Source organism: Phyllopteryx taeniolatus, chromosome 13, assembly GCF_024500385.1.
Source record: "Phyllopteryx taeniolatus isolate TA_2022b chromosome 13, UOR_Ptae_1.2, whole genome shotgun sequence".
Taxonomy (NCBI): Eukaryota; Metazoa; Chordata; class Actinopteri; order Syngnathiformes; family Syngnathidae; genus Phyllopteryx; species Phyllopteryx taeniolatus.
This window is the reverse complement of record NC_084514.1, coordinates 11918525-11944873: the sequence shown is the minus strand read 5'-3', so window position 1 is coordinate 11944873 and position 26349 is coordinate 11918525. Positions and strand designations below refer to the sequence as shown.

Here is a 26349-nt window from a genome sequence, read left to right as displayed (position 1 = left end):
GTGGCATACCTAAAAAGTAACTATATCTCACTTTACTAAAAATTGTATTCTAACAATCAGAATTACATAGCAACAAAAGTGAGTGTAGCAGATGAAGAGGCTCCCATGAACATGTGATTCATGAAGACAGGAACAGGTTAGGGTTGAGTGAATGAGAATATACACTGATGCACTGATTGTGTTCCTGCCTCCAATTAATCCTTTTATTTAATGGCCTCTAACAATGGCCTGATCTACAGTGCTTTTTCAGAACGTCTGAATCACAATTATTTTAAACATTAGGCTAGGAGCAGCTAATGTTGTGTGTGCCATTGTCTCTTGCCATCTTTGTCAGATTCCTAAATTGTATTTTAGCACAATACTTAGATATTCATGCCTTTTACTACTCGACGTAAATATTAGCCATGTTTTGAATTCTTGGTTCAATGGCGCATTATAACAAGCTGGCGAATCGTTAGTCTACCATCAGACTACGGTGATTAAATCACAGCAAACGGACATCACTACAATGGACTGACTTTTATGAATTATTAGACAGCTCAGTCAAATTCCGAAGCTATGCGGCTAATGTAGTGTTGCAAGTCATGTTCCTTCTGAGTATTGTGACATTTGCTTTTAATATACAAACTTTTTAGGTTAGCTGTAGTTATAATCACTCAAACACAAATAATGCAGTATTTCATCGTCATGAATTTGTGTTAGCAAGAGGCCAACGTAATAACCTAACACATTTTCCTCCACAGGGACCACAACGTCTACAGTACAACAGCAGAAAGCACTCCAGAACTTCAACCCCAGTGCCAAAAAGGCAATGGACACAAAATGCAATTCCCAAGTTCTTTATAGAGGACTCGGAACAAAAACTTGAATTCAATTTAAATTACTTTTTTATGTTGCTAACATTATTTCTATTTGTATTTTAAATTTTTAAAATAAAAAATCTGCAATGCCTGAATGTAAACCACAATACTACCATCTCCGAATATGGAAATCCTCCCAAATGTGAATAACTGCATGCTCCGTCAATAAATGTCTTTTTGATAATTATGTCCATTTTTTTTTTTTACCTCATCGCTGTAAATTGTTAAATAATGCAGCCCTATGGGGGGCACAAGTCAGTGCAAACTGTAGGCCGGTCCCAAGCCCGGATAAATGCAGAGGGTTGCGTCAGGAAGGGCATCCGGCTTAAAACCTTGCCAAACAAATATGAGCGTTCATCCAAAGAATTCCATACCGGATCGGTCGTGGCCCGGGTTAACAACGTCCGCCACCGGCGCCGTCAACCTGCAGGGCGCTGTTGGAAATTCAGCTACTGTGGGTCGAAGTCGAAGTCGAAGTCAAAGAAGAAGAAGAAGAAGAGGTGGAAAGCGGGTTCTTCGGCAGAAAGAGAAGAGGAAAACACAGAGCCTAGAACTGAATGTGGGGACTTTGAATGTTGGGACTATGACAGGAAAATCTCGGGAGTTGGTTGACATGATGATTAGGAGAAAGGTTGATATATTGTGTGTCCAGGAGACCAGGTGGAAAGGCAGTAAGGCTAGAAGTTTAGGGGGAGGGTTTAAATTATTTTACCATGGTGTAGATGGGAAGAGAAATGGAGTCGGGGTTATTTTAAAAGAAGAGTTGGCTAAGAATGTCTTGGAGGTGAAAAGAGTATCAGATCGAGTGATGAGGCTGAAATTTGAAATCGAGGGTGTTATGTGTAATGTGATTAGTGGCTATGCCCCACAGGTAGGATGTGACCTAGAGGTGAAAGAGAAATTCTGGAAGGAGCTAGATGATGTAGTTCTGAGCATCCCAGACAGAGAGAGAGTCGTAATTGGTGCAGATTGTAATGGACATGTTGGTGAAGGTAATAAGGGTGATGAAGAAGTGATGGGTAAGTACGGTATCCAGGAAAGGAACTTGGAGGGACAGATGGTGGTAGACTTTGCAACAAGGATGCAAACGGCTGTAGTGAACACTTTTTTCCAGAAGAGGCACGAACATAGGGTGACCTACAAGAGCGGAGGTAGAAGCACACAGGTGGATTACATCTTGTGCAGACGATGTAATCTGAAGGAGGTTACCAACTGTAAGGTAGTGGTAGGGGAGAGTGTGGCTAGACAGCATAGGATGGTGGTGTGTAAAATGACTCTGGTGGTGGGGAGGAAAATTAGGAAGACAAAGGCAGAGAAGAGAACCATGTGGTGGAAGCTGAGACAGGACGAGTGTTGTGCAGCTTTTCGGGAAGAGGTGATACAGGCTCTCGGTGGACGGGAAGAGCTTCCAGAAGACTGGACCACTGCAGCCAAGGTGATCAGAGAAGCAGGCAGGAGAGTACTTGGTGTATCTTCTGGCAGGAAAGGAGAGAAGGAGACTTGGTGGTGGAACCTCACAGTACAGGAAATCATACAAGGAAAACGGTTAGCTAAGAAGAAGTGGGACACTGAGAGGACCGAGGAGAGGCGAAAGGAATACATTGAGATGCGACACAGGGCAAAGGTAGAGGTGGCAAAGGCAAAACAAGAGGCATATGATGACATGTATGGCAGGTTGGACACTAAAGAAGGAGAAAAGGATCTATACAGGCTGGCTAGACAGAGGGATAGAGATGGGAAGGATGTGCAGCAGGTTAGGGTGATTAAGGATAGAGATGGAAATATGTTGACTGGTGCCAGCAGTGTGCTAGGTAGATGGAAAGAATACTTCGAGGAGTTGATGAATGAGGAAAATGATAGAGAAGGGAGAGTAGAAGAGGCAAGTGTGGTGGACCAGGAAGTGGCAATGTTTAGTAAGGGGGAAGTTAGAAAGGCATTAAAGAGAATGAAAAATGGAAAGGCAGTTGGTCCTGATGACATTCCTGTGGAGGTATGGAAGCATCTAGGAGAGGTGGCTGTGGAGTTTTTGACCAGCTTGTTCAATAGAATTCTAGTGCGTGAGAAGATGCCTGAGGAATGGAGGAAAAGTGTACTGGTGCCCATTTTTAAGAACAAAGGTGATGTGCAGAGCTGTGGCAACTATAGAGGAATAAAGTTGATGAGCCACACAATGAAGTTATGGGAAAGAGTAGTGGAGGCTAGACTCAGGACAGAAGTGAGTATTTGCGAGCAACAGTATGGTTTCATGCCTAGAAAGAGTACCACAGATGCATTATTTGCCTTGAGGATGTTGATGGAAAAGTACAGAGAAGGTCAGAAGGAGCTACATTGTGTCTTTGTAGATCTAGAGAAAGCCTATGACAGAGTACCCAGAGAGGAACTGTGGTACTGCATGCGGAAGTCTGGAGTGGCAGAGAAGTATGTTAGAATAATACAGGACATGTACGAGGGCAGCAGAACAGCGGTGAGGTGTGCTGTCGGTGTGACAGAAGAATTTAAGGTGGACGTGGGACTGCATCAGGGATCAGCCCTGAGCCCCTTCCTTTTTGCAGTGGTGATGGATAGGCTGACAGATGAGGTTAGACTGGAATCCCCGTGGACCATGATGTTTGCAGATGACATTGTGATCTGCAGTGAAAGCAGGGAGCAGCTGGAGGAACAGTTAGAAAGATGGAGGCATGCACTGGAAAGAAGAGGAATGAAGATTAGCCGAAGTAAAACAGAATATATGTGCATGAATGAGAGGGGTGGTGGGGGAAGAATGAGGCTACAGGGAGAAGAGATGGCAAGGGTAGAGGACTTTAAATACTTGGGGTCAACCGTCCAGAGCAATGGTGAGTGTGGTCAGGAAGTGAAGAAACGGGTCCAAGCAGGTTGGAACGGGTGGAGGAAGCTGTCAGGTGTGTTATGTGACAGAAGAGTCTCTGCTAGGATGAAGGGCAAAGTTTATAAAACAGTGGTGAGGCCAGCCATGATGTATGGATTAGAGACAGTGGCACTGAAGAGAAAACAGGAAGCAGAGCTGGAGGTGGCGGAAATGAAGATGTTGAGGTTCGCTCTCGGAGTGACCAGGTTGGATAAAATTAGAAATGAGCTCATCAGAGGGACAGCCAAGGTTCGATGTTTTGGAGACAAAGTTAGAGAGAGCAGACTTCAATGGTTTGGACACGTCCAGAGGAGAGAGAGTGAGTATATTGGTAGAAGGATGATGAGGATGGAGCTGCCAGGCAAGAAAGCTAGAGGAAGACCAAAGAGAAGGTTGATGGATGTCGTGAGGGAAGACATGATGGCAGTTGGTGTTCGAGAGGAGGATGCAGGAGATAGGCTCTCATGGAAAAGGATGACGCGCTGTGGCGACCCCTAACGGGACAAGCCGAAAGGAAAAGAAGAAGAAGAAGAAGCTGTAAATTGTTAAATGCCTAACTGATTTTCATTGTTCCTGTGACAGTGACAATAAAGTTCTATTCTTTTGTGGTTGAGATTATTATTATTATTGTTATTATTATTATTATACTATTATTTTTACAAATGTTATGTGTTTTGTGCTGATTGTTATTGGTGTTATTCATTGGCTGTGACATTAGGCCACAAATGTTAGTTTGTCAAAATGTGTTCTATAAAAAAATAGTTCTTAGAGTAGATAAAAATAAAATACAGAAATGTATGCACCTTACCATCTGGTAGAAAACATTAAAAAAAATTCAGAATACCAGTCACCTTTAGAAACTACATATATGCATAAACTGCAGGACAAATTTAAATAAAAAAGCAATGTATAATAGTAACATTCATTGGACACAAGATGGCATCTTGAAAATGTAAACAATGTGAGTGGTGACAACGTGGCGGTATTCAATTGTCATCCCAATTATTAGGGGCAATTTTTAATCCTTCATCTTGGCCCTCGGGAGTATGGGGTACCGAACCCCCTGATACGGGCTGTTCGGTCCCTGTACAACCGGAGTCAGACTTTGGTCCGCATATCCGGCAGTAAGTCGGACTCGTTCCCGGTGAGGGTTGGACTCCGCCAAGGCTGCCCTTTGTCGCCGATTCTGTTCATAACTTTTATGGACAGAATTTCTAGGCGCAGCCGAGGCGTAGAGGGGGTCCGGTTTGGTGGCCTCAGTATTGCATCTCTGCTTTTTGCAGATGATGTGGTTCTGTTGGCTTCATCAAGCCGTGACCTCCAACTCTCATTGGAGCAGTTCGCAGCCAAGTGTGAAGCGGCTGGGATGAGAATCAGCACCTCCAAATCTGAGACCATGGTCCTCAGTCGGAAAAGGGTGGCATGCCATCTCCAGGTCGGGGATGAGATCCTGCCCCAAGTGGAGGAATTCAAGTATCTTGGGGTCTTGTTTACGAGTGAGGGAAGAATGGAACGGGAGATCGACAGGCGGATCGGTGCAGCGTCTGCAGTGATGCGGACTTTGTATCGATCCGTTGTGGTAAAGAAAGAGCTAAGCCGAAAGGCGAAGCTCTCAATTTACCGGTCGATCTTAGTTCCTACCCTCACCTATGGTCATGAGCTGTGGGTCGTGACCGAAAGAACAAGATCCAGGATACAAGCGGCCGAAATTAGTTTCCTCCGCAGGGTGTCCGGGCTCTCCCTTAGAGATAGGGTGAGAAGCTCGGTCATCCGGGAGGATCTCAGAGTAGAGCCGCTGCTCCTCCGCATTGAGAGGAGCCAGATGAGGTGGCTGGGGCATCTGATTTGGATGCCTCCCGGACGCCTCCCTGGTGAGGTGTTCCGGGCATGTCCCACCGGGAGGAGACCCCGGGGACGGCCCAGGACACGCTGGAGAGACTACATCCTTCGGCTGACCTGGGAACGCCTCGGGACCCCCCCGGAAGAGCTGGATGAAGTGGCTGGGGAGAGGGAAGTCTGGGCGTCCCTGCTGAAGCTACTGCCCCCGCGACCCGACCCGGATAAGCGGTAGAGAATGGATTGATGGATGGATGGATCTTGGCCCTCCAAACAGATGGCTAAGGGGAAGGGGAAAGGCTAAGGGGAAGAATTGGGATTGACAGTTAAGGGCCTATCTCACTGGCAGAGGCGTCACTTGGACTGCCAAGGCTGATCAGTCGCGGCGACTCCGGGACCCAGGAGACCATAACATTGCTTGCGCTCTCACCAGGACGATGTCTTGGAGAAGTCTCCACTAGGCCTGTCACAATAATTACTATGTCGATTTATCGTTCAAAAATTAAAATGGACACAATAGTTTTTCCAGACTCGATAAATACAAATTTACATGCGTGTTTGTTTACATACGTCGTTGACCTTCAGTTGAGCGACTTGTTCACCTCTCCTGTCAGTCACCGTGCTCGTCGCTATAGGAGGTGGGGCTCATGTACACACATAGACAGGCAGGTGTGTGGAGATGTTGAAGCAGAGCGATAGAAAGAATTAGTGTAGCGTAGCCATGTTTTCCGACGGCTGGCTGGTAACTGTACAATTTCATAAAGTTTAGCGGCAAAAATTTAACTACTTCCTAAGTCTAATGCCACAGTGGCGTTGTGGGAACATCAGGGATTCAAGACAGATTAACGTGCGGTGAATGGCGATTCCGCTAACATCACCAAGAATGAGCCTGTTTGTTGAATTGTAAGAAGTCGCAAAAAAAAAAACCACCACCACCACAACATAAACCTTAAAGTGAAAAAAATCAATTTAAAACATAACCATCCCACCCAATTTGAGAACAAAAACACAGTGGGACATTTTCCATTCCCCGCCAGCTGCAATTGAGGAAGCCTTTGCCCAACAATAAAATTATAAACGTGACACCGTAAATGGCGCACATACGCTCCCATATACAGTATAGCATTACTCGCTTTAGACCAAAAGAGATGCAGCCAATCACCATGTTGAAAAAGCAGCGTTTAAAGAAATGCAGACTGTACAAATCTTGATGCAAAACAGGTTGCTTTAATCTGCTTGTTGTGCTGTTTTTAATGTTGTTACTTTGCACTTTTTCTTAACCAACTGGAAACTTAATTGGCAATATACTGTACTGCCTGTTCAGGCATTGACTCTCAATACCTCAGCGCCAATGTTTAATATTTGTTTATGTGCAATTTTTGTGAACAGAGCCTGAGTCTGTTTTGTTTATTTTTATTTATCTTGAATTATTATGGTTGGTTAATGCTATAATGTCATTATATCAGTGGCATAAAAACATCAATAATACTAGAGTTTATCGTGAAGGTTTTTGAGATAATACATCACCCTAAAAAAATTATCGTGACAGGCCTTGTCTCCAGACAAGGTGACAACCAATTCACCCGGAAGTCGCTGATACACAGTATATATATATTCCTTAAATAAATGTAAAAAATACTGTATATAATGTGTGTCAGCACGTGTGTGTTCAAATCCTGGCTCCGCCTGTGTGGAGTTTCCATGTTCCCCCCGGGCCTGCGTGGGTTTTCTCCGGGTACTCCAGTTTCCTCCCACATCCCAAAAGCATGCATGCTTGGTTAATTGAAGACTTTAAATTGCCCGCAGGTGTTAATGTGAGTGTGAATTGTTGTTTGTTTATATGTGCCCTGCGATTGGCTGGCAACCAGTTCAGGGTGTACCCCGCCCCTCGCCCGAAGATAGGTGGGATAGGATCCAGCACGCCCGTGACCCTAGTGAGGATAAGCGGTACGGAAAATTATTGAATGAATATTACGTGTGTTTGTGTGTTTGAAAATATAGAGATTAAAAGTTAATATTGATGGCCTACAGAGAGTTAGACATAGGTTTCCATGTTTAATTTATTCATGCAGACACAGAGGCTTAATAGCAGCTTGCAATTCAGTCAAAACCATTTACACTTAACGTAAGCACTGGGCAATTAACAGAATTTTATTCATGATATTAATTTGGGCTTCTGACAATTATATATAAAAAAAAAAAGTAATGTGCGGCAGGCACGGGGCTTGTTGTGTGCAGTTGAGAGTTCGACAGCAAAAGAAAAAAAAATACTTTGCTGTCAAACTTTCAAATGCAGGGGCGACGTGTCACAAAGTTTCGTCAGCTCCACACAGATGGCAGAACAGTCTTCTAATGAGGAGAACTTTTAACGTCCATGAAATCCCAAATATTGGGGCAATCATTCTGATATAGTCAGAGGTAGAGATGTCCACAGAAATCTTTGTGACGATGAGTGATGGCAGCTTCCTGACATTAAGCTTAGTTTTTCTCTATGGTGAGCATATACAGACCCTTTCCAAAAAAATTTAATATCATGGAAAAGTTCATTTATTTCCATAATTCCAATCAAAAAGTTAAACTTTCATAAACTATAGATTCAGGGCCCACAATTTAAACAAATTGAAGTATTTTTTTATTTTTACATAATTTGGGCTTCCAGGTCCTAAAAACCACAAAATCAGAAATTGGTTGGCTAGTCAAGTACTGTGATGCCATGAGCATCAAACCAGGTTTTGGTGCTTCAGGCGGTATGGTCCTAGGTCTTACTGGAAGATGAAATCTGTATCTTCATACAGATCCTCAGCAGAAGGAATCATGAAGTCTTCCAAAACATTGACTGTTGCAGTGACCTTGGATTTAAGAAAGCAGTGTTTACCAACACCTGTACTGGACATTGAACCCCAAATAATGACTGACTGTTGATATTTCACACTGGACCTCAAGCAGCTTGGGTTCTTTTCTTCATCAGTCTTCCTCCAAATCCTTGGACCTTGATTCCCGAATGAAAGGCACACTTTACTTTCATTGGAAAAGAGGACCTTGGACCACTGCCCAACAGTCCAGTCCTTCTTCTCCTTGGCCCAGTTGAGACGCTTCCTACGTTGGCTCAGGTTCAGAAGCGGCCTGACCCGAGGAACCCAACAGTTGTAGCCCATCTCCCGGATGAGTCTGAATGTGGTGTGTTTTGAAGCTGTGACTCCTGCCTCATTCGACTCGTTCTGGATCTCTGCTAGATTCTTAAATCTTGATAATCCACTGACGCCCACGGTCATCTCTTTTGCTGGTGCATCTTCTCCTGCCACATTTACTCCTTCCACAAGACTTTCCATTGATATGCTTGGACACAGCACTCTGGGAACAGCCAGCCTCCTTAGCTATGAACTTTTGTGGCTTACCCTTCCTATTGAGGGTATCAGTGATGGTCTTCTGGCCAGTTGTCTAGTCTCCAGTCTTCCCCATATTGAACCCAGCTGAGACAATTGAACCAAACTGAAGCAATTTAATAACAGCTGGGGAAACCTGTGCAGGTGCTTTGAGTTTTGTAGATAATTAGCGTGTGACACTGTTTAAAACATTTATGGCCTGCAAAATTTGGGCAGATTTCTTCACAGTATTAGTAGTAGTAGTAGTAGTACAATATAGTATTATACAAGTACAATATAGCATTAGTTGTAGAATTTTTTTGAATTCCTGATTTTGTGAGTTTTATGAGCTGGAAGCCCAAATTATGTAAAGATAAACAAAAATACTTGAAATTGTTAAAATTGTGGGACCTCAATCTATAATCTAAGAAAGTTTAAATGGAATTATGAAAATAAATAAACTTTTACATGATATTCAAAATTTTTGGAACGGGTCTGTATAAGAGTCGTTTTCACCGTGACTCCCTCGCGACCCTGCTAGGCTCCAGGAGACTGTAGGAGATCTCGCCGAGACTTCTCCAAAACCTGCCATCAGTTCGCCAAGTAGTCTCCAGGCAAGTAGGATAGAAGTCTTGCTTTTTACCCGGGTGGAAAGTTGGGAAAAGAGAAGTTCCGTCTCATCTCACACTTCCTTCTTTTTAACCAATCACACATCACTCCGTAAGACATGAAGCCAAAGTCATCTTAGTACGGAATGCTAAAATCGGAAGGATATAATCGAGAGCAGTGCTAATTTATACCTCCCGGATCTTTTACAAAATCGGGGTTTGACATCTCTGTATTTGTAGCCAAACCACTTTTGCTTGCAATATTGTCAATATTATCGGCGGCACGGTGGCCAATTGGTTAGAGCGTCAGCCTCACAGTTCGGAGGACCCGGGTTCAATCCCCGGCCCCGCCTGTGTGGAGTTTGCATGTTCTCCCCGTGCCTGCGTGGGTTTTCTCCGGGCACTCCGGTTTCCTCCCACATCCCAAAAACATGCATGAATTGGAGACTCTAAATTGCCCGTAGGCATGACTGTGAGTGCGAATGGTTGTTTGTTCCTATGTGCCCTGCGATTGGCTGGCAACCAGTTCAGGGTGTACCCCGCCTCCTGCCCGATGACAGCTGGGATAGGCTCCAGCACGCCCGCGACCCTAGTGAGGAGAAGCGGCTCAGAAAATGGATGGATGGATCAATCTTATCGTAGATGATATAACATGACACAACCCTATTTAGAAAAAACGCATATTTGTATGTAAAACAAGTATGATCACACACTTGCCAGTATGTCACTACTGTTGTAGTATTCCATTGTGTTGTTTGTATTACTGTTGAATTGCATTACTGCACTTCCTACTAGGGAGATTTCCCCATGCCCCAAACATACTTAGATTCATTACCATACACAGATTACCTTGGTGTTGTTTAACTGTGCCAATCCGGTACAAGCATTTGCAAGAAGGAAGTCTCCGCTCAGAATAGCCATCTTATTCCCAAACTCCATGTCCTTCAGCAGGCCGTCAGAAGCCGTCAACTCTTTCAAATTGACAACTCCACGATGCACCAGGAATGCCGTGTGGATCAATTCAGTGATTTCTGCCAAATTGCGCTGGCTATGACAAAGACAAAAAAATAAAACCGTTCACCCAAAAATATTATTTTTTTTTTTTTTTTTTAAATAGAAGTGTTGTCCCAGAGATTTGACATTTAAAAAGATTTTACAATAAAATGTTTTAATTAATGGTCATCATGTTAGGAAATGTGCAGCTTGGTGAGTAAAATCATCAACAAGGTAGCGCTCCAAAAAACCCTTAATCTAAGTAAATAGTTTCTGTTAAATTATTTTAGTCCTGGAATAACTATATTTATTTCATATACTGTCTTATACAAACCCGGTCTTGACATAACCTACTAGGAACACCAGTGCTCATTCCCACTCTCTGAAATGTGAAAAATGAAGCAAAATACACTTGCTGTCGCTTGCTCAATATTAAAAATAAACTCACAATTAGCATAAAACCGCCACTTTTGATTCTATTCTTTGAATAGATGCTTTCAGTACAGCCTTCGGGAGGATACAGTATAATCAAATGTTGATTTAGTCATTGGTGGGGGATAATTAGGCCCTTCTCCATATGGAAGGAGCTCACAGGGCTGTGGCAGGAGGGATTCATCTAGACAGGGTCGGGTGCCCTGATAGCCACTTACCTTTTTTCAGCCACAGTGAGAAACTGATGAGCCTGCTCTGCTCCCCTCCACCCCCTAACCCCACACATCCCAAAACACACCCAAACCCGCCTGCATGCGCGGTCTTGTATGCAGCCAGGTAATTGGCAAGTTCAATGTCTGCTTAAAAAAAATAAAAAATAAATAGATGTGATTAACACTGAATAATGTAATGCATTTTGCTTTTATCAATCACCCCTATTGTCTGGCTGGTGAGATGCTGGCTGTCGCAGCGAAACACAACCGTCGCCCTCGATGGGCGTTGCAATAAGTAAGTGGAAAAGATGTTATTTGAAAGTTTCTTGTTCTCAATGTGATGATAAATCTTGACAGTTTAAGAGGGGAAACCATTGTTAGGAGAGGAAAGAAATTACCTCATTAAAATATAGGAAAAAATAGGAGATTTGAAGAGAAAACTACAGGTGATAATTAGTAATAAATGTCAAACTTCCGCATTTAGCTATGAATAATCACCTGACATCTCAACTGATTTAAATTATTGCACTGTACAGCTCCATATTCTCATGAGAATTTGGTAGGATGTATGAACAAATGTGTTTTGTGCATAACTGAATATTTGTACAGCAACACTCGCTTCCCAAAGCTAATACTATATTCTAGTATTTATTTATGAGGCGGTTTTAATTAGCTAAAATACTAGTTGATAATCAGTTATGTTGATGATTGTTGTAATCCTAGCAATTTATTACTGAATTGCTTCAAGCACCATAATAAAGTGGATGAATTTGAAACAGTGCCCACCCATGGGCTCATCAAACAGTCAAATAATAAAGTGAGAGCAAGTATGGTCTAAATGAAATGGTTAAACATATGACAGACACATTTTTACTGTCACTTTATCTTCAGTAAATGCTGATAGCGGCTCATTTTGGTTATTAATGATGATAATAAAATCAAAAATAACCATTTGATGGAACACTTATTGACTTTTAACCACCGCAAAAAAGTTCAACCACAGGAATGACACCAACTCTTTCTGCACGTACACAATGTCCCAAACCTTTGCCTCCTATCTCTCAGTCCAGTTATGTAGCTGTTGGGCTTTGGGAGGAAAAAGCGGGACAAGGGGGCCTGTGTATAAATAGCTTTGGAGCCTGGTTGCATAGCAACTGATGCCATCTTGCCGCGTTGTAACGCCCCCTCACCACGCCTCTCGTCCTGAGTGTTCTATGCCATTTTCCTCCCTCAGCTGTCTGCCTTGTCATCAAATGCAGCCTTGAGGATGTGAGATTGACTCAAAAGCGGAGGACTCTCTCTCAGATGGACTACGTGATTTATTCAGTGGCATGCATATACATAGTCATTCAATCATTCATTCATGCATTCATTCATTCATCCATTCAACTGTGTGCCTCATGTACCTCATCAACATGTCTGTCCTATCAACCAATCAACATATCCATCCATCCTTTCCATCTGTCCATCAATCATTGCTGTGTTTTGGTGAATCATCAGTGTCAGCAGCAGAGTGGGGAATCTTTTACAAATGCTGCCTGTCAGGAGGGAGGAGACCATCCCCCAGAGGTTTCAATCATCCCCTCACCTTCCATCTCGCCATCAACAGAGGTGCTAATGAGACCCAAAGAGGAAAGAGGGAGAGCTCGCGGAAGCACAAATGAGGTGATCAAGTCATGCTGCGTGCGTGTCTATATGTGGGGTCAAGCTGTCCATCACGGTGCAGTGATAGAATGCATGTAAGTCAGTGATCCAGTGTAACGCAATGACGAAAGTACCAAGTGGTAACATGAGGTGAGAGAGAAACAACAAGCTGGTGATATGCCTCAAGCATTTTTATTCTATGTGTACTGCAATTAAACTAATAACTCTGCGATTGGTTGGCTACCAGTTCAGGGTATACCCCGCCTCTCGCCTGAAGATAGCTGGGATAGGCTCCAGCACGCTCCCGACCCTAGTAAGGATAAGCGGTACTAAAAATGGATGGATGGATAAATAACTGTATTAGGATCTTTCCACACAGACATTGCTCCACTACAAACATATGAGCAAGCAGGAAGAAAGGACTCTTTCAGGCACCCAAAACACACGCCGTGCCAAACACAGTAGCAGTCACTTTTGGAAACCACTTGGCACGCACCCACAAGCTTGTTCAGAGTCTCATGCTGCAGATGATGTGTGTAAGAAAGGCTGAAAGGACTGGAGAAATTGGAAGCAACTTTCACTTTTATAACGTGTAACTGTTACTCATAGAACAAATTGTGAAAACTACAAACAACTACTTGCAGTATTAGACGATAAAGTGGTACTTTGACTTACAAGTTTAATTTGTTCCGTGACCAAACTGTTCAGTGGACACCCGCTATTCACAGAGGAGAGGGATAAGGCCAGACCGCGAATAGCAAAAATTTGCATTGACAATTGCATTGATAAAACAAAACAAAAAACCTGTGGATAAACTAATATGTACTTTGGGGTGTTGGTGCCCCCAAAAACGAAAAAAAAATTAATAGGTGATTCTGCAGCTGTGGCACTCCAGGTATGCGGCGGTCCAGTGTATAGTAAATAAATTTTCTCCACTCAAATGAACTGACGTTATTCCAAATAACCAAATTTTAAATTGTTTTAAAATAAAGAAAACTAGCACTGTTATATAAAAAACATAAAAGAGAAAAACTACTAGTTTATTGCTAGTTTAAGTGTAATTCCTGTACATACTGTAGTACGTGTGCTGGGTGTGTGCCTTTAAGGGGTGTGGCCTAGTGACTGCAGTTAGGACCTAAAGTTGGAGATGCACTCTAATAGTGTTCTTATTTTGTATCTATGTGTTTGCTGTTCTTTACTCGAGTGAGTCTTCACCGACTCTCACTCGTAACTTAAATTTGACTCGCAACACAAAGCAAAAAAATCCCGCTCACCGTCCTGGTGGTGTGCCTGAGCACATTGGTTAGACCAGACAGGGCGGGTTCCTGGGCTCCCAGCTGTGTCTTGTTGCTGGGGACCTGCTAATTCCTTGGCTTCTGTATCCTGGGGGGCTTGCTTAGATTGGGGGTGGGATGGACAGAGCACCTAGCTACATTGGTGAGAGGTTGTCTGCATGATCTTAGCCCAACACATCAGCCATCACTGGAAGGCATTCTTCAGTACTGGATACCAGAATTTGGTGCTCCAAGAGTGTTTGCGGCCACAATTGCTCTATGTACGGAAATGAGGACTTGGGAGTTTTGGGGTTAAAGGGGGATGCATGTAGTGCAAATTAGTACTCTTACTCCTCAATTTCTTGCCTTTATGTTACTGCCTGTCTTTGTCTGTCTTGTCTTGCTTTACATATGGTGTATAAAACCATTTATGGATGAGAAAGAAATAAAAGCTCTGTAAAAATCTTTTTTTTTTTGTTTATCATATTTTATTTATCAAAGAGTTTTATGATCAACTTTGTGGTTGTGTCATTGGACTTGTGATGGATATTTGGGTGAAGAGAGGGGTGGAGCTGTCAACCGATCACTGATGGTGGGGGAAGATGCCAGTCCAACCTGGCAGACTCAAATGTATTGTGAGGGCCTGCTAAGAACGTCTGGTAGAGTCCCCTGTCAGAACCAGTTTCAACTCCCACCTCTGGAAAATGTTCGACCACTTACCGGGGTAGGCGGAGGACATGGAGTAAGAGTGGCTCCATTGTTAAGGCAGCTGACTGAAGCTGTGGCCGTAAGGTGATCAGTGCCTTTCGTGGCGGCAATCCCCAAACGTGTTGGTTCACCAGCGGTGAGCGATGCAGTCAAGCTGAAAGAGTCCTATTGGACCTTTTTGGCTTGTGGGACTACAGAGGCAGCGAATATGTACTGCAAGCCAAGCGGAATGCAGGTTCAGTGGTCACTGAGGCAACAAACTGGGCATGGGAGGAGTTTGGTGTGTCTAAGGAGAAGGACCCCCGCACAGCTTCAAGGAATTTCTGGGCCACCACCTGGAATCTCAGCAGGTAGCAGTGCACCATCACCACTGTGTAGAGTGGCGAAGGGGTGCTGCTGACCTCGACGAGGGACGTTTTGAGTCGTAGGAAAATACTTTGAAGACCTCCTCAATTAAACTGACACACCTTGCGATAAGGAAGCAGAGTCTGGGGACTCTGAGGTGGGCTGTTCTATCTCTGGGGTTGAGGTCCCTGAGGTGATTAACAAGCTCTTTGGAGGTATGCCTACAGGGGTGGATGAGATCTGCCTGGAGTTCCTCAAGGCTCTGGCTGTCCTTGTTGACATGCCTCTGCAACATCGCGTGGATCAGGGACAGTGCCTCTGAATTGGCAGACCAGGGTCGTAACCCGTTTTAAGGAGGACCGAAGGGTGTTTTCCATCTACAGGGGGATCACACTCTTCAACCTTCCTGGTAAGGTCTGTTAAGGGGTTCTGGAGAGGAGAGTCTGTCCGAAGGACACCAAGGATTCAGAAGGAGCAGTGCAGTTTGCGTCCTGGCCGTGTAACAATGGACCAGCTCTGTAACCTCAGCAGGGTGCTTGGGGATGTATGGGAGTTTGCCCAACCAGTCTACATGTGTTTTGTGGACTTTGAGAGGGCATTTGACTGTGTCCCTTGAGGTGTTCTGTGTGGAGTTTTCCAGGAGTCTGGGGTACCGGACTTCCTAATATGGGCTGTTCGGTCCCTTTAGGACCTGTGTCAGAGTTTGGTTTGTATTCTTTTCAAGTGAGAGTTGGACTCCTCCAAGGCTGTTGTTTGTCATTGATTCTGGTCATAACTTTTATGAACAGAATTCCTAGGCGCACCCGAGGCATTGAGGGGGTATTGTTTGGTGGCCTCTGTATTGCATCTTTGCTTTTTCCAGATGATGTGGTTCCGTTTACTTCATCCTGCCGCAATCTTCGACTCTCACCCGAGTGGTTTGCAGCCGAGTGTGTGAGAATGAAGCGGTTGGGATGAGAAACAGCACCTCCAAATCTGAGGGCCAAGGTACTGTGTCAGAAAAGGGTGGAGTGCCCTCTCCAGGTCGGGGATGAGATCCTGCTTAGTGATAGGGTGAGAAGCTCAGTCATCCATGAGGGGCTCAGAGTTGAGCTGCTGTTTCATCATCAAGAGGAGCCAGATGAGGTGGCTCGGGGAACTTGTTAGGATGCCTCCCTGTTGAGGTGTTCCGGGCATGTCCCACCAGGAGAATGTCAAGATCCAGGATATGCTGGACTCCCGGCTGGCCAGGGAATGCCTCGTGATCCCTCCGGAAGCACTGGATAAAGTAGCTCAAAGAAAATGGACGGATGGATGGATATTTTATGTATTTTTTGTTTTTGAAGACACTTTCTCAAGAGGGCAGGGATAGGTCACCACACTTCGTTGCACAGTAATAAATGCTGCAAGACAAAAAAAAAAAAAAACACGTATCTGGACTGTTTTTTTACCAGTCTTGGCATAAACCATAAATAAACATGGGGAAAAAGCAAATAAATGAATAAATAAATAAAAATAGATGGCTTGTGACTCGAACAACTCATAAGTCAAGGTGCCACTGTATTTTCTACCTTTTATACCAGAACTTGACTAAAGTAAACATTATTACTATGAAGCTTTAGAGATTTAGAGATACAGTATTTTAACTTCTTTCTGATTATTTTTGGGAATCATGTACTGTATACTTGACTAAAAACAAAATACGATTTGCAAATCCTTTTCAACCTATATTCAATTGAACACACTCCAAAGACAAGGTATTTAATGTTCAAACTGATAAACTGTTTTTTTGTTGTTGCAAATATTCACCCATTTTGATTCCTGCAACACATTGCAAAAAAGCTGAGAAAGGGGCATGTTTCACACGGTGTTAGATCACCTTTCCTTTTAGCAAAACTCAATAAGCATCTGGGAACTGAGGACACTAATTGTTGAAAGTTTGTACGTAAAATTCTTTCCCATTCTTGCTGGATGTACAACTTCATTTGCTCAACAGTCCAGGGTCTCTATTATTGTATTTTGCGCTTATTAATGGGCCACACTTTTTCCAATGGGAGACAGGTCTGAACTGCTGGTAGGCCAGCCGAGTACTCGCACTCTTTTACAACGAAGCCACACTATTGGAACATGTCTTTGTGCCTTTTCTTGCTGTCAAGGGTTAGGTTTTAAAGGTATCAAAAATATTTGAAATTTAGATTAAAAAAAAAAATATATATATATATATATATATATATATAGTGGGTACGGAAAGTATTCAGACCCCCTTAAATTTTTCACTCTTTGTTATATTGCACCCATTTGCTAAAATCAGTCAAAAGTATTCAGACCCTTTGGTGTGACACTCATATATTTAACTCGGGTGCTGTTCATTTCTTCGGATCACCCTTGAGATGGTTCTACACCTTCATTGGAGTCCAGCTGTGTTTGATTATACTGATTGGACTTGCTTAGGAAAGCCACACACCTGTCAATATAAGACCTTACACCTCTCAGTGCATGTCAAAGCAAATGAGAATCATGAGGTCAAAGGAACTGCACTGATCTGGCCAAGGTTACAAAATTAATTCTGCTGCACTTAAGGTTCCCAAGAGCACAGTGGCCTCCATAATCCTTAAACGGAAGACATTTGGGACGACCAGAACACTTCCTACAGCTGACCGTCCGGCCAAACTGAGCAGTCGGGGGAGAAGAGCCTTGGTGAGCGAGGTAAAGAGGAACTCAAAGATCACTGTGACTGAGCTACAGAGATGCAGTCAGGAGATGGGAGAAAGTTCTCGAAAGTCAACCATCACTGCAGCCCTCCACCAGTCGGGGCTTTATGGCAGAGTGGCCCGACGGAAGCCTCTCCTCAATGCAAGACACATGAAAGCCCGCACGGAGTTTGTTAATAACACCTGAAGGACTCCAAGATGGTGAAAAATAAGATTCTCTGGTCTGATGAGACAAAGATAGAACTTTTTGGTCTTAATTCTCAGCGGTATGTGTGGAGAAGAAGGCTAGGGGTGTGTGCAACCAGTCGTCCTGTCCCTGCAGCTGAAAAGGCAGTGCCCCGACTAGCAGTCATTGGCCCTACCCCATGTATCAGTGCCCCCCCTCACCATCACACTAACATTACTCCCCAGGAGGTCACCCCAGTGGTTCTCCCCACCCCCGAGATCAGGAAGGAGTGAAAAATAGTCCCGCCCCCGCAGACTCCGGAACAGCAAACACAGGGACAAGAGGAGAAGCTCCCCACAGCATGCATGTGTCTTTTCACCATGCAAACCGATCTAAAATGTGTGAAAATAAAAAGAAATAAATACAATAATAGCGACACGGTGGATGACTGGCTAGGGCGTCTGCCTCACAGTTCTGAGGACTGGGGTTCAATCCCCGGCCCCGCCTGTGTGGAGTTTGCATGTTCTCCCCGTGCCTGCGTGGGTTTTCTCCGGGCACTGCGGTTTCCTCCCACATCCCAAAAACATGCATAGTAGGTTAACTGACAACTCTAAATTGCCCATAGGTGTGAATGTGAATGCGCATGGTTGTTTGTTTGTATGTGCCCTGCGATTGGCTGGCAACCAGTTCAGGGTTTACCCCGCCTCCTGCCCGATGATAGCTGGGATAGGCTCCAGCATGTCCGCGACCCTGGTGAAGAGAAGCTGCTCAGAAAATGGATGGATGGATGGAAATACAATAATAATAAAACAACAACAACCTCGACAACAAAGAATATAAAATTCCATTGTTTACTTTCACACTTATGAAAATTGACTTGTTATTGTCAAATGGCACCCTACTTAGGCAAAGGAATCAAGAGTCTAGATTTAGCATGTTGAGGAAAGGTGACCAGCTATCTTCGTATATGTGTCATTGATTCTTTCGTTCTGCTGATATTTTTTCCTAACAGAATATATTCTATGATGAGTTTTAACTACTGATTGATGTTAATAACTTGTTTGTTTTTCCAGTTTAATAGAATTATGTTCTTAGCGTAGCTAACGTGACAACTCGTGATTGTGAATATTTATCTGGGAGGTCAATTATTCTTAAGTCGGCAAGTATGCACAATCTTGGGGAAAGTGGAATCCTGCAGTTTAAAATATACGAGAGTTTTTGTATAACCGAAGACCAAGAGCATTGAATTGGTGTAAATTCCCATATAGCATGAAAATACGTGTCTGGGGTATTTTTGGTGCATTGCACGCATATATTAGACGGAGAGAAGCCCATTTTATGCATAGTGTACTAAGCAAAGTGTATTCTATGAAGCAATTTATATTGTATAAACTGTAGATTTGTGTTTTTTGTCATTCTGAACGTATTGCTACAAATCTGTATCCAGTAGCTACGGTCAGGAGACATGGAGAGGTCATCTTCCCATTTGGTGATTGGTAAGTGCATTGGTAGTTGTTGTAGGTGGTTAATTCCATGTTGTTCCCATGTACTAAAATGAAGGGGTATATTATTAATTTGGGGAGAGCATACTGGGAGCTAATTGAGATCCTGTCGATTCTAAACTTTGCCACCAAGCCGTCAAGGTGGATGCAATTATTGGATTCTTGAAACATTTATGTGTAGGACTAGTAGAAATAAATGGGAGTTTTGGTAGTTTGATGTTGTTGCAGTCTGTTTGTTCCAATTCTAGCCAAGAATCACACTCCTCACTGTGGTGCAACCATTTGATGAGGTATTGTAATTGGTTAGCTAAATAATAGTGTTTAAAGTTGGGAGCACATGGAAATGCACATGGATGACGCGCTGTGGCGACCCCTCTTTGTAATGTAAAACTTTGTGAAGTGATCCTATTTGTGGTGACTGTCGTTTTCGACGAATTGTATAATGTTGCTATCCAATGTATAAATGAATCTCCAAAGCCAAATTTGCGAAGTGCTGCAAACAGGAAAGCCCAGTTAACTTTATCGAAAGCTTTCTCTGCGTCAAGTGACATAATGATTGCATTCAGATTTTTACGCTGTGACATGCTTATTAAATTCAACAGACGTCTGACATTATTTGTGGAACTTCGACCTTTAACGAAGCCTGTCTGGTAATAGTGGGCTATCGACGGAAGTACCTTTTCAAGTCTCGCTGCGAGGGCTTTCGAGATAATCTTGATATCTACATTAATCACTGATAAGGGCCGATAATTCTCCGGGAGAGTAGGGTCTTTACCTGGCTTTAGTAATAACTTAATTGAAGCTGTGTTCATATGGCTACTAATTCTACCTTTATCCTTTATCTCATTGACTGCTCTGAAAAATAGAGGCGCTAGTATTGGCCAAAAATGTTTAATGAATTCAACATGGATTCCGTCTGGACCAGGCGCCCGTCTCGGATGCATATTTTTTAATGAGTTATGTAATTCTGTGATGGTTAAAGGAACATCAAGGCTGTCTTTAATTTGTGTATTTAATTGAGGGATGTTTAGATCCTTAATAAAAGTTTCAATTTATTTTTGATCTGGGTTGTTCAATCTTCGAACAGCTGTGCTGTGAGATTTTTCTCATGTAAAATATGTGCCTAGGCTCAATAAAGGTTGGCAAACAATGCTCTAGAGATACAGTACGCACCGACATCAGTGAAACCAAATGAAATCACAAAAATTACATTATGATCTGATTATTATGCCGAGGTGCTGACTTAAGCCAGTATAAAGTTGTGTGTATGCTAAACGAGTGCCAGTGACATGAGCAGAATTACCTTGGGTAGATGCCGCTGACCATGTCGTGAGATAAGAGATCTGAGGATGTGTGGCTTGGTCCTGCAGCTTTTGAGAGAAGAAGGACAACTAGTCCTCTCATCTGAAGGTTGTTCCTGCTGTCATAGACAAAACCTCTGCAAAGAAAGAAGAATAAACAGACAATTAGAATGGGTTGCAACATGCTCTAAGACAAACTCAAAATCACAGTGGAATGGTTCCTGGAGGTAAAATTTGCCATCTAATAGAAGACCATTCATTTCTTCTGTCTGTCACTATGCCTCACTGGCATAAAGAGATGAACAAAGATACATTACTTTTTGTAAATATATATTTTTTGACCAATTAAGTACACAAGTATATACAGTAAATGAACAGGTCAATTAAATAGACACATTGCTCCATCTTGTGATCGGATCGGTGATCGGTTATCGTTTTTTAAAACTCGCTGATCGGCCCCAAAAATTCTGATCGTGTAAAGACTAGCTGTAACCTAGTCACACTCATTTTTAGCCCAGCAACACATGATCTCCTATTTCCCTTTTCGGACGCCTATTTTTCTTGCTTTTACCCTAATTAGTCTTTTCTTTTTGTAGTTAGAGCCCTCTGTGTGTTTCCCTGCAGTTTTTTTCCTTTCTCATGGATAATGCACATTTTGTTCCTCAGAAAAATGCCAAGTGAAGAGTGCGCATTATACAACTATAAACTCATTTCAGCCTGTCATCACCTGTCCAATACAGTCCCAACAGTGAAGCATGGTGGTGGCGGCATCATACTGTGGGTGTGTTTTTCAGCTGCAGGGACAGGGAGACCGGTTACAATTGAAGAAAAGATGAACAGGCCAAAGGTCTGAATACTTATGGCTCTGTGATATTTTAATTATTAATTATATTACTAAAGCTGCAAACATTTCAAAAATTATTTTTTTTTCTGTCAATATGGGGTGCTGTGTGTACATTTTGTAATGTGGAAAAAATGAAAAATGATTTTAGCAAATGGTTGCAATACAACAAAGAGTGAAAAATGGAAGGGAGTCTGAATACTTTCCGTACTCACTGTACAGCATCAATGTCGATAAACCAGCATCACTGAAGACAAGCCAATGCCCTTGCTCAATCGTACCATCCATACACGTACGTCAAAATAAAAGCACTGCTTTCAAAATAAAAGCACCACATAGATAACATTTTTATTTTGACTTCATAAAGACTGTGAGGGTTTGTTATAGAGCGTGTACTGGATCTAATTATATGTGCAAGTTATCATAATGTTGGTATGAGTTGGGGTAAATTATAAACAATTTCCATCCATCCATTTTCTGTACCGCTTATCCTCACTAGGGTTTGTGTTACTGAAAACAACAAAAAACAAAGCGAACACACAGCTGAGCTAAAGCAATTAACTGACAAAGATTCTTTGAAAGTCACTGCACTGAAATGTTCAAATCATAAATCCTACAAATTGTGACACTGGGATATACGGTCAATGATCACAGTTTTACTGCAATACTGTACTTGGAGTAAAGAAAAAAAAAACACAAAGACAGGCACACACACAATATAATGGTGGCTGCCTGTGAGGTAGCTAGATTAAGTATCTTTTTAATGTCTCGCGGGAGCGCTTAGACACAGCACCTCTAATCTTGTCCCTATGGGAGCCCCTTGTGCAATGAATCACGCTCTCGTTAGGGGCTCCGAGGCAGACAAGCGACCACACCCCCACTGCTCAATGCCCAGACATCAGCCTCACACTTCCCACCCACCACCATCACACCAGCACCCCCTCCACCTCCCCTTCTTTGACCCACCCCTGCACCACAGGGGGAGGCGGAGGACAGTGTGGATGTGGGAGATGGACCATGAAAAGAGGGAGGGAATGCATAGGGACATTGTGGGAGTAAAGCCCGGGCAGAAATTAGAACGCAAAAAAAGAGACGGCAGAATGAATATATGAGGGCTTCACGGTGTCGTGGTAATTGAAAAACATACAACCCGAACACCAAGTTTTTGCATCGTCCATTGAACAAAATACTCATGCCGCTTTTTTTCCAAAAACAGTGGTGCCCTTGTGAAGTCCCGTCTTGTCACAATGTTAAAAAGCTTAAATTGTGGTCGATCATTTTTTACACTGCAGCAAAAATGTATCACAAAGTTCAACATTCAACCTGCAAAACAGAAACGAACTGTTATGAAGCAGCAGTCTTCTGAGAGTTTGTGTGGGCCAGTGGCCTGAGGTCTGGGATGTGATTAATATTTATGTCACTTTCTACAAAAGCATACATCAATCAATCAATCTTGTGCAAGGGAATAGAGCATGGATGGTATGATAAAAGAGTGAGTGAGGGGAACAGAGGAGATGAGAAAAATGGACTTCCGTCATCTTGAAAGGGTTGTGAACAGGTCACCACGCCTTCTACTTGGAATGTGCGCAGGAACTTGCTCAGGCCTACCAGAGACTGGATGCATAAATATCTGGAAATTATTCTTCTTTTGAGAAGAAATTGACATCTCTGCAGGCATTTATTTCCACAATAGATGGACTAAACTTCCTTGATTGACAACAAGGAAAAGTAACTCAAATACCTTGAAGTCACAATGTGGAGTTCTTGAATCATCATATCATGAGAGCCGTCAGTACACTATCAGTAGACCTGGTTTGTAAGATCCAACTGTTGTGATTTTATGCCTGCAGCAGCTTTTGTTATTTTTAATAAAATGAAAGAAAAGAAAAGCACCTTCGGCCTGGTATACGCGAGGATTTTTTTTTTTTTTTTTAAATCTTAAAAGATTTTTTTATCTGTGACAGACCCCACACATGAAGCTAAAACAATAAAAATAAAAAATAAAAAAATCTGGCATTTAACAGTTTTGGATGTATTGTGTGTGGTGTGCTCTGATACGCTTAAGACAGAAGTCCACAGACAAAGATCCTGTTCCGCCATCGATCTCGAAATCTTGCGTGATCACACATGATCTCACAAAACCGAAGCAGCAACACTGCCTACTATGTGGCAATGTTACCAGAGTGTTTCCAAAGGTTGCCGAAAGCGGGACCGATGAGGTCTCAAAAAAGACTTGCTTTGGAAAATACTTCTCGCTCTCTGGGGAATCCACTTTTATATGAAAAAACAACACCGGGTAAGACATGTTTGTTTGTATTTATAGTCGTTACTGCTACTTGATTGGCTATATTCTGTTCTACGTCACAATTCATAGCGTCATGACTCGGTAAGTAGATTGCTGGTTGTAAATATTGAACACGTTCAATATTTAAGCTTGTCAGCACCAACTGATTTTGGACCCTATAATCGAGATGAATACACTCTTGACACAAGGATAATCTGATGGGATAATTTTATAAAACAAAAAATGATCGGACCTTTGACGTCCTTGGTTGGGAATGGGTAAAATCCGTACAAAAACAACCTGATTGTCTTAATTTTACTTTATTTTTTTATTTGGGTACTGTGCCTTAGACAGTATGCCTAATTGTAGCCAGAGCCACAGAGACGTCTCCGCAATTAGGGGAGACTGGAGTCGCCATCAGTTCACCAGCTAGTATCCAGGCCAGTGAGATATGGGTCTAAATCAGAGACGGAGTGGGAGATACGAATCAGCCTAACCAAAGGATGACAGTAAAGGCTTCTTTATACTCGCGCGGATGGTGACCGCGCTGACGTCACTGCGGCTGTCCCACGCGTAGTTCGCCTTTATACTCGAGCGCAACCCACGCGCGCAGTTTTGAAAATGTACTGCAGTTCACCTCCAAGTCGGGGGTGTCGCTACGGCTGGTATTGGCTAGGACACCACGGGGTGGAGTTTCCTCTGCATTTTTTGGCCATTTCCGGTAGCCGTTTTTTACTTTCCTTTCAGTAACAAGGAACAAAGCCAACAACAAAGGCGACCGTGGAACACTGTCTGCTAGAACTAATGGACCTAGATGACCAGATGATACGTTTAATTATGCTGTAAAATCGATCGAGAAGGCGGCGGCGTAGATGGTATGTAGAACCAAGGGGCACGCTGAATACGTCATCACATGTGACTAAAACGGACAAGTCATGAGAGATGATCTCCGCGGCGTTCGACGCGCAGCAACAATTTGTGCCGTGTGCGCGTCAAGCTACGCAGAGGGGCCGCGCGGGCCTATTCGTCGGTCACGTGATGCAATGTGGGCGTTGTCGATATAAAGTGGTTTGAAGAGTCAGACTCTGTCAGTCATTCATTACACGCACACCCACACAACAAGTAAGCTTTTTATAACACTCAAAAGGATTGCCATATCAGATTTAGGTGGATACGTTATTGCACCGTTCGGGTTCAATTTCAAATGCACGTCTGTATTGCAGGAATAAGTTTTAAGGACTCTTTACGTGGTTCTTTAAAGCCTGTTTGCTTTGTACAATATTTGCAGTTTTAGGAGATGAACGAAACCCACACCGGATGATCACTAATTTACTAAATATTCATTCAAAGCAATTTTTAGGATATCCTGTGGTTTATTTCTTTTTAATCTTGTGAAACAAATGTTAAAAAATGGGATGTGATTACTCTGCAGTTGGCTGGCAATCAGTTCAGAGTGTACAACGCCTCTCACCCAGAGTCAGCTGGGACAGGCTCCAGCACGCTCGCGACCCGAGTGAGGATGAGCGGTACGGAAAATGGATGGATGGGATGCGATTAATATTGAAAGTAGCAAACTTATTTTATATTTGCATGACAGCTGAGAATATTAACAGTGTCTGTAGAGTTAAATGTTGTGACTGTCTCAAGATTATTAAGGAAATACGGAATTTTCCAAAAACTAAAATTTATTGTGGATGAATTGTGTTTGAATTTAATAGTTTCACTGTACTTAAATACTTTTTTTGGGGGGGGGGGGCAAGGAAAAACAAGGTGAAACCCTGTATTAAATGTCATGTCAAATGGAAAAACAACAAGAAAACTGAGCATTTCAAGTTTTCAATCACCGTGTCAACCATCGTTTATACAGATTGGCAGATTAAAATGGATTTATGGACAAATAGGGACATTGTTTAAGTCCTGTCTTCAAGAGCTGTCAAAAGCAAAGAATAAACTGGGGTCTACTGTAATGGCAGTTACCTTGCGGTGTTAAGTAGAGGGTGTTGGGTTCCGACCAGTTTCTTGACATGCATGGCGACGTTACTGAACTCATCACTGAGTAGGCACCGGAGGCTCATGAAAGAACTTGGATAACCCACGATCTTCTCGGCGTCAGACACCACTTTACTCCAGTTTGAAGGTGCTGGGCTGGAAAATAGACCCAATGTCCTCCGCCCTGGTACGGACTGGACTGTAAATGACAGTCGCGTCCACACAGGCGCAAACATTTTCCCTCTAATATTATATCACCGATTCTTCAGGCTTGTCATCTAATGCCATCTTACGACTGAGTATTTCCGATGCGACATCTTGTCAACTTTGTGTTACAGACGCAACTCACTACCTTGCAAACAGCTGTTCCACAGCACACGACCTGTCAGCGGGCGCCGCCATCTTGACAGACTGTAGACATGACGTCACAATATGC

At 43.0% G+C, this 26349-nt stretch overlaps 1 protein-coding gene across 2 annotated transcripts in view; it reads right to left on the bottom strand.

Annotated features, from left to right (window-relative positions):
* pdss2 (prenyl (decaprenyl) diphosphate synthase, subunit 2) overlaps positions 1 to 26349 on the bottom strand; it is a 56134-nt gene extending 29785 nt beyond the window's left edge. The window contains exons 1-3 of one of the 2 annotated variants that reach the window (XM_061794646.1): positions 25902 to 26349; positions 20802 to 20936; positions 10382 to 10580 (exon numbers count right to left, since the gene is read on the bottom strand). In XM_061794646.1, the coding sequence (XP_061650630.1) occupies positions 10382 to 10580; positions 20802 to 20936; positions 25902 to 26149 (582 nt within the window). In that variant the 5' untranslated portion in view covers positions 26150 to 26349. The remainder of the gene's footprint in view (positions 1 to 10381; positions 10581 to 20801; positions 20937 to 25901) is intronic. The other variant, XM_061794645.1, reaches the window with a different exon arrangement.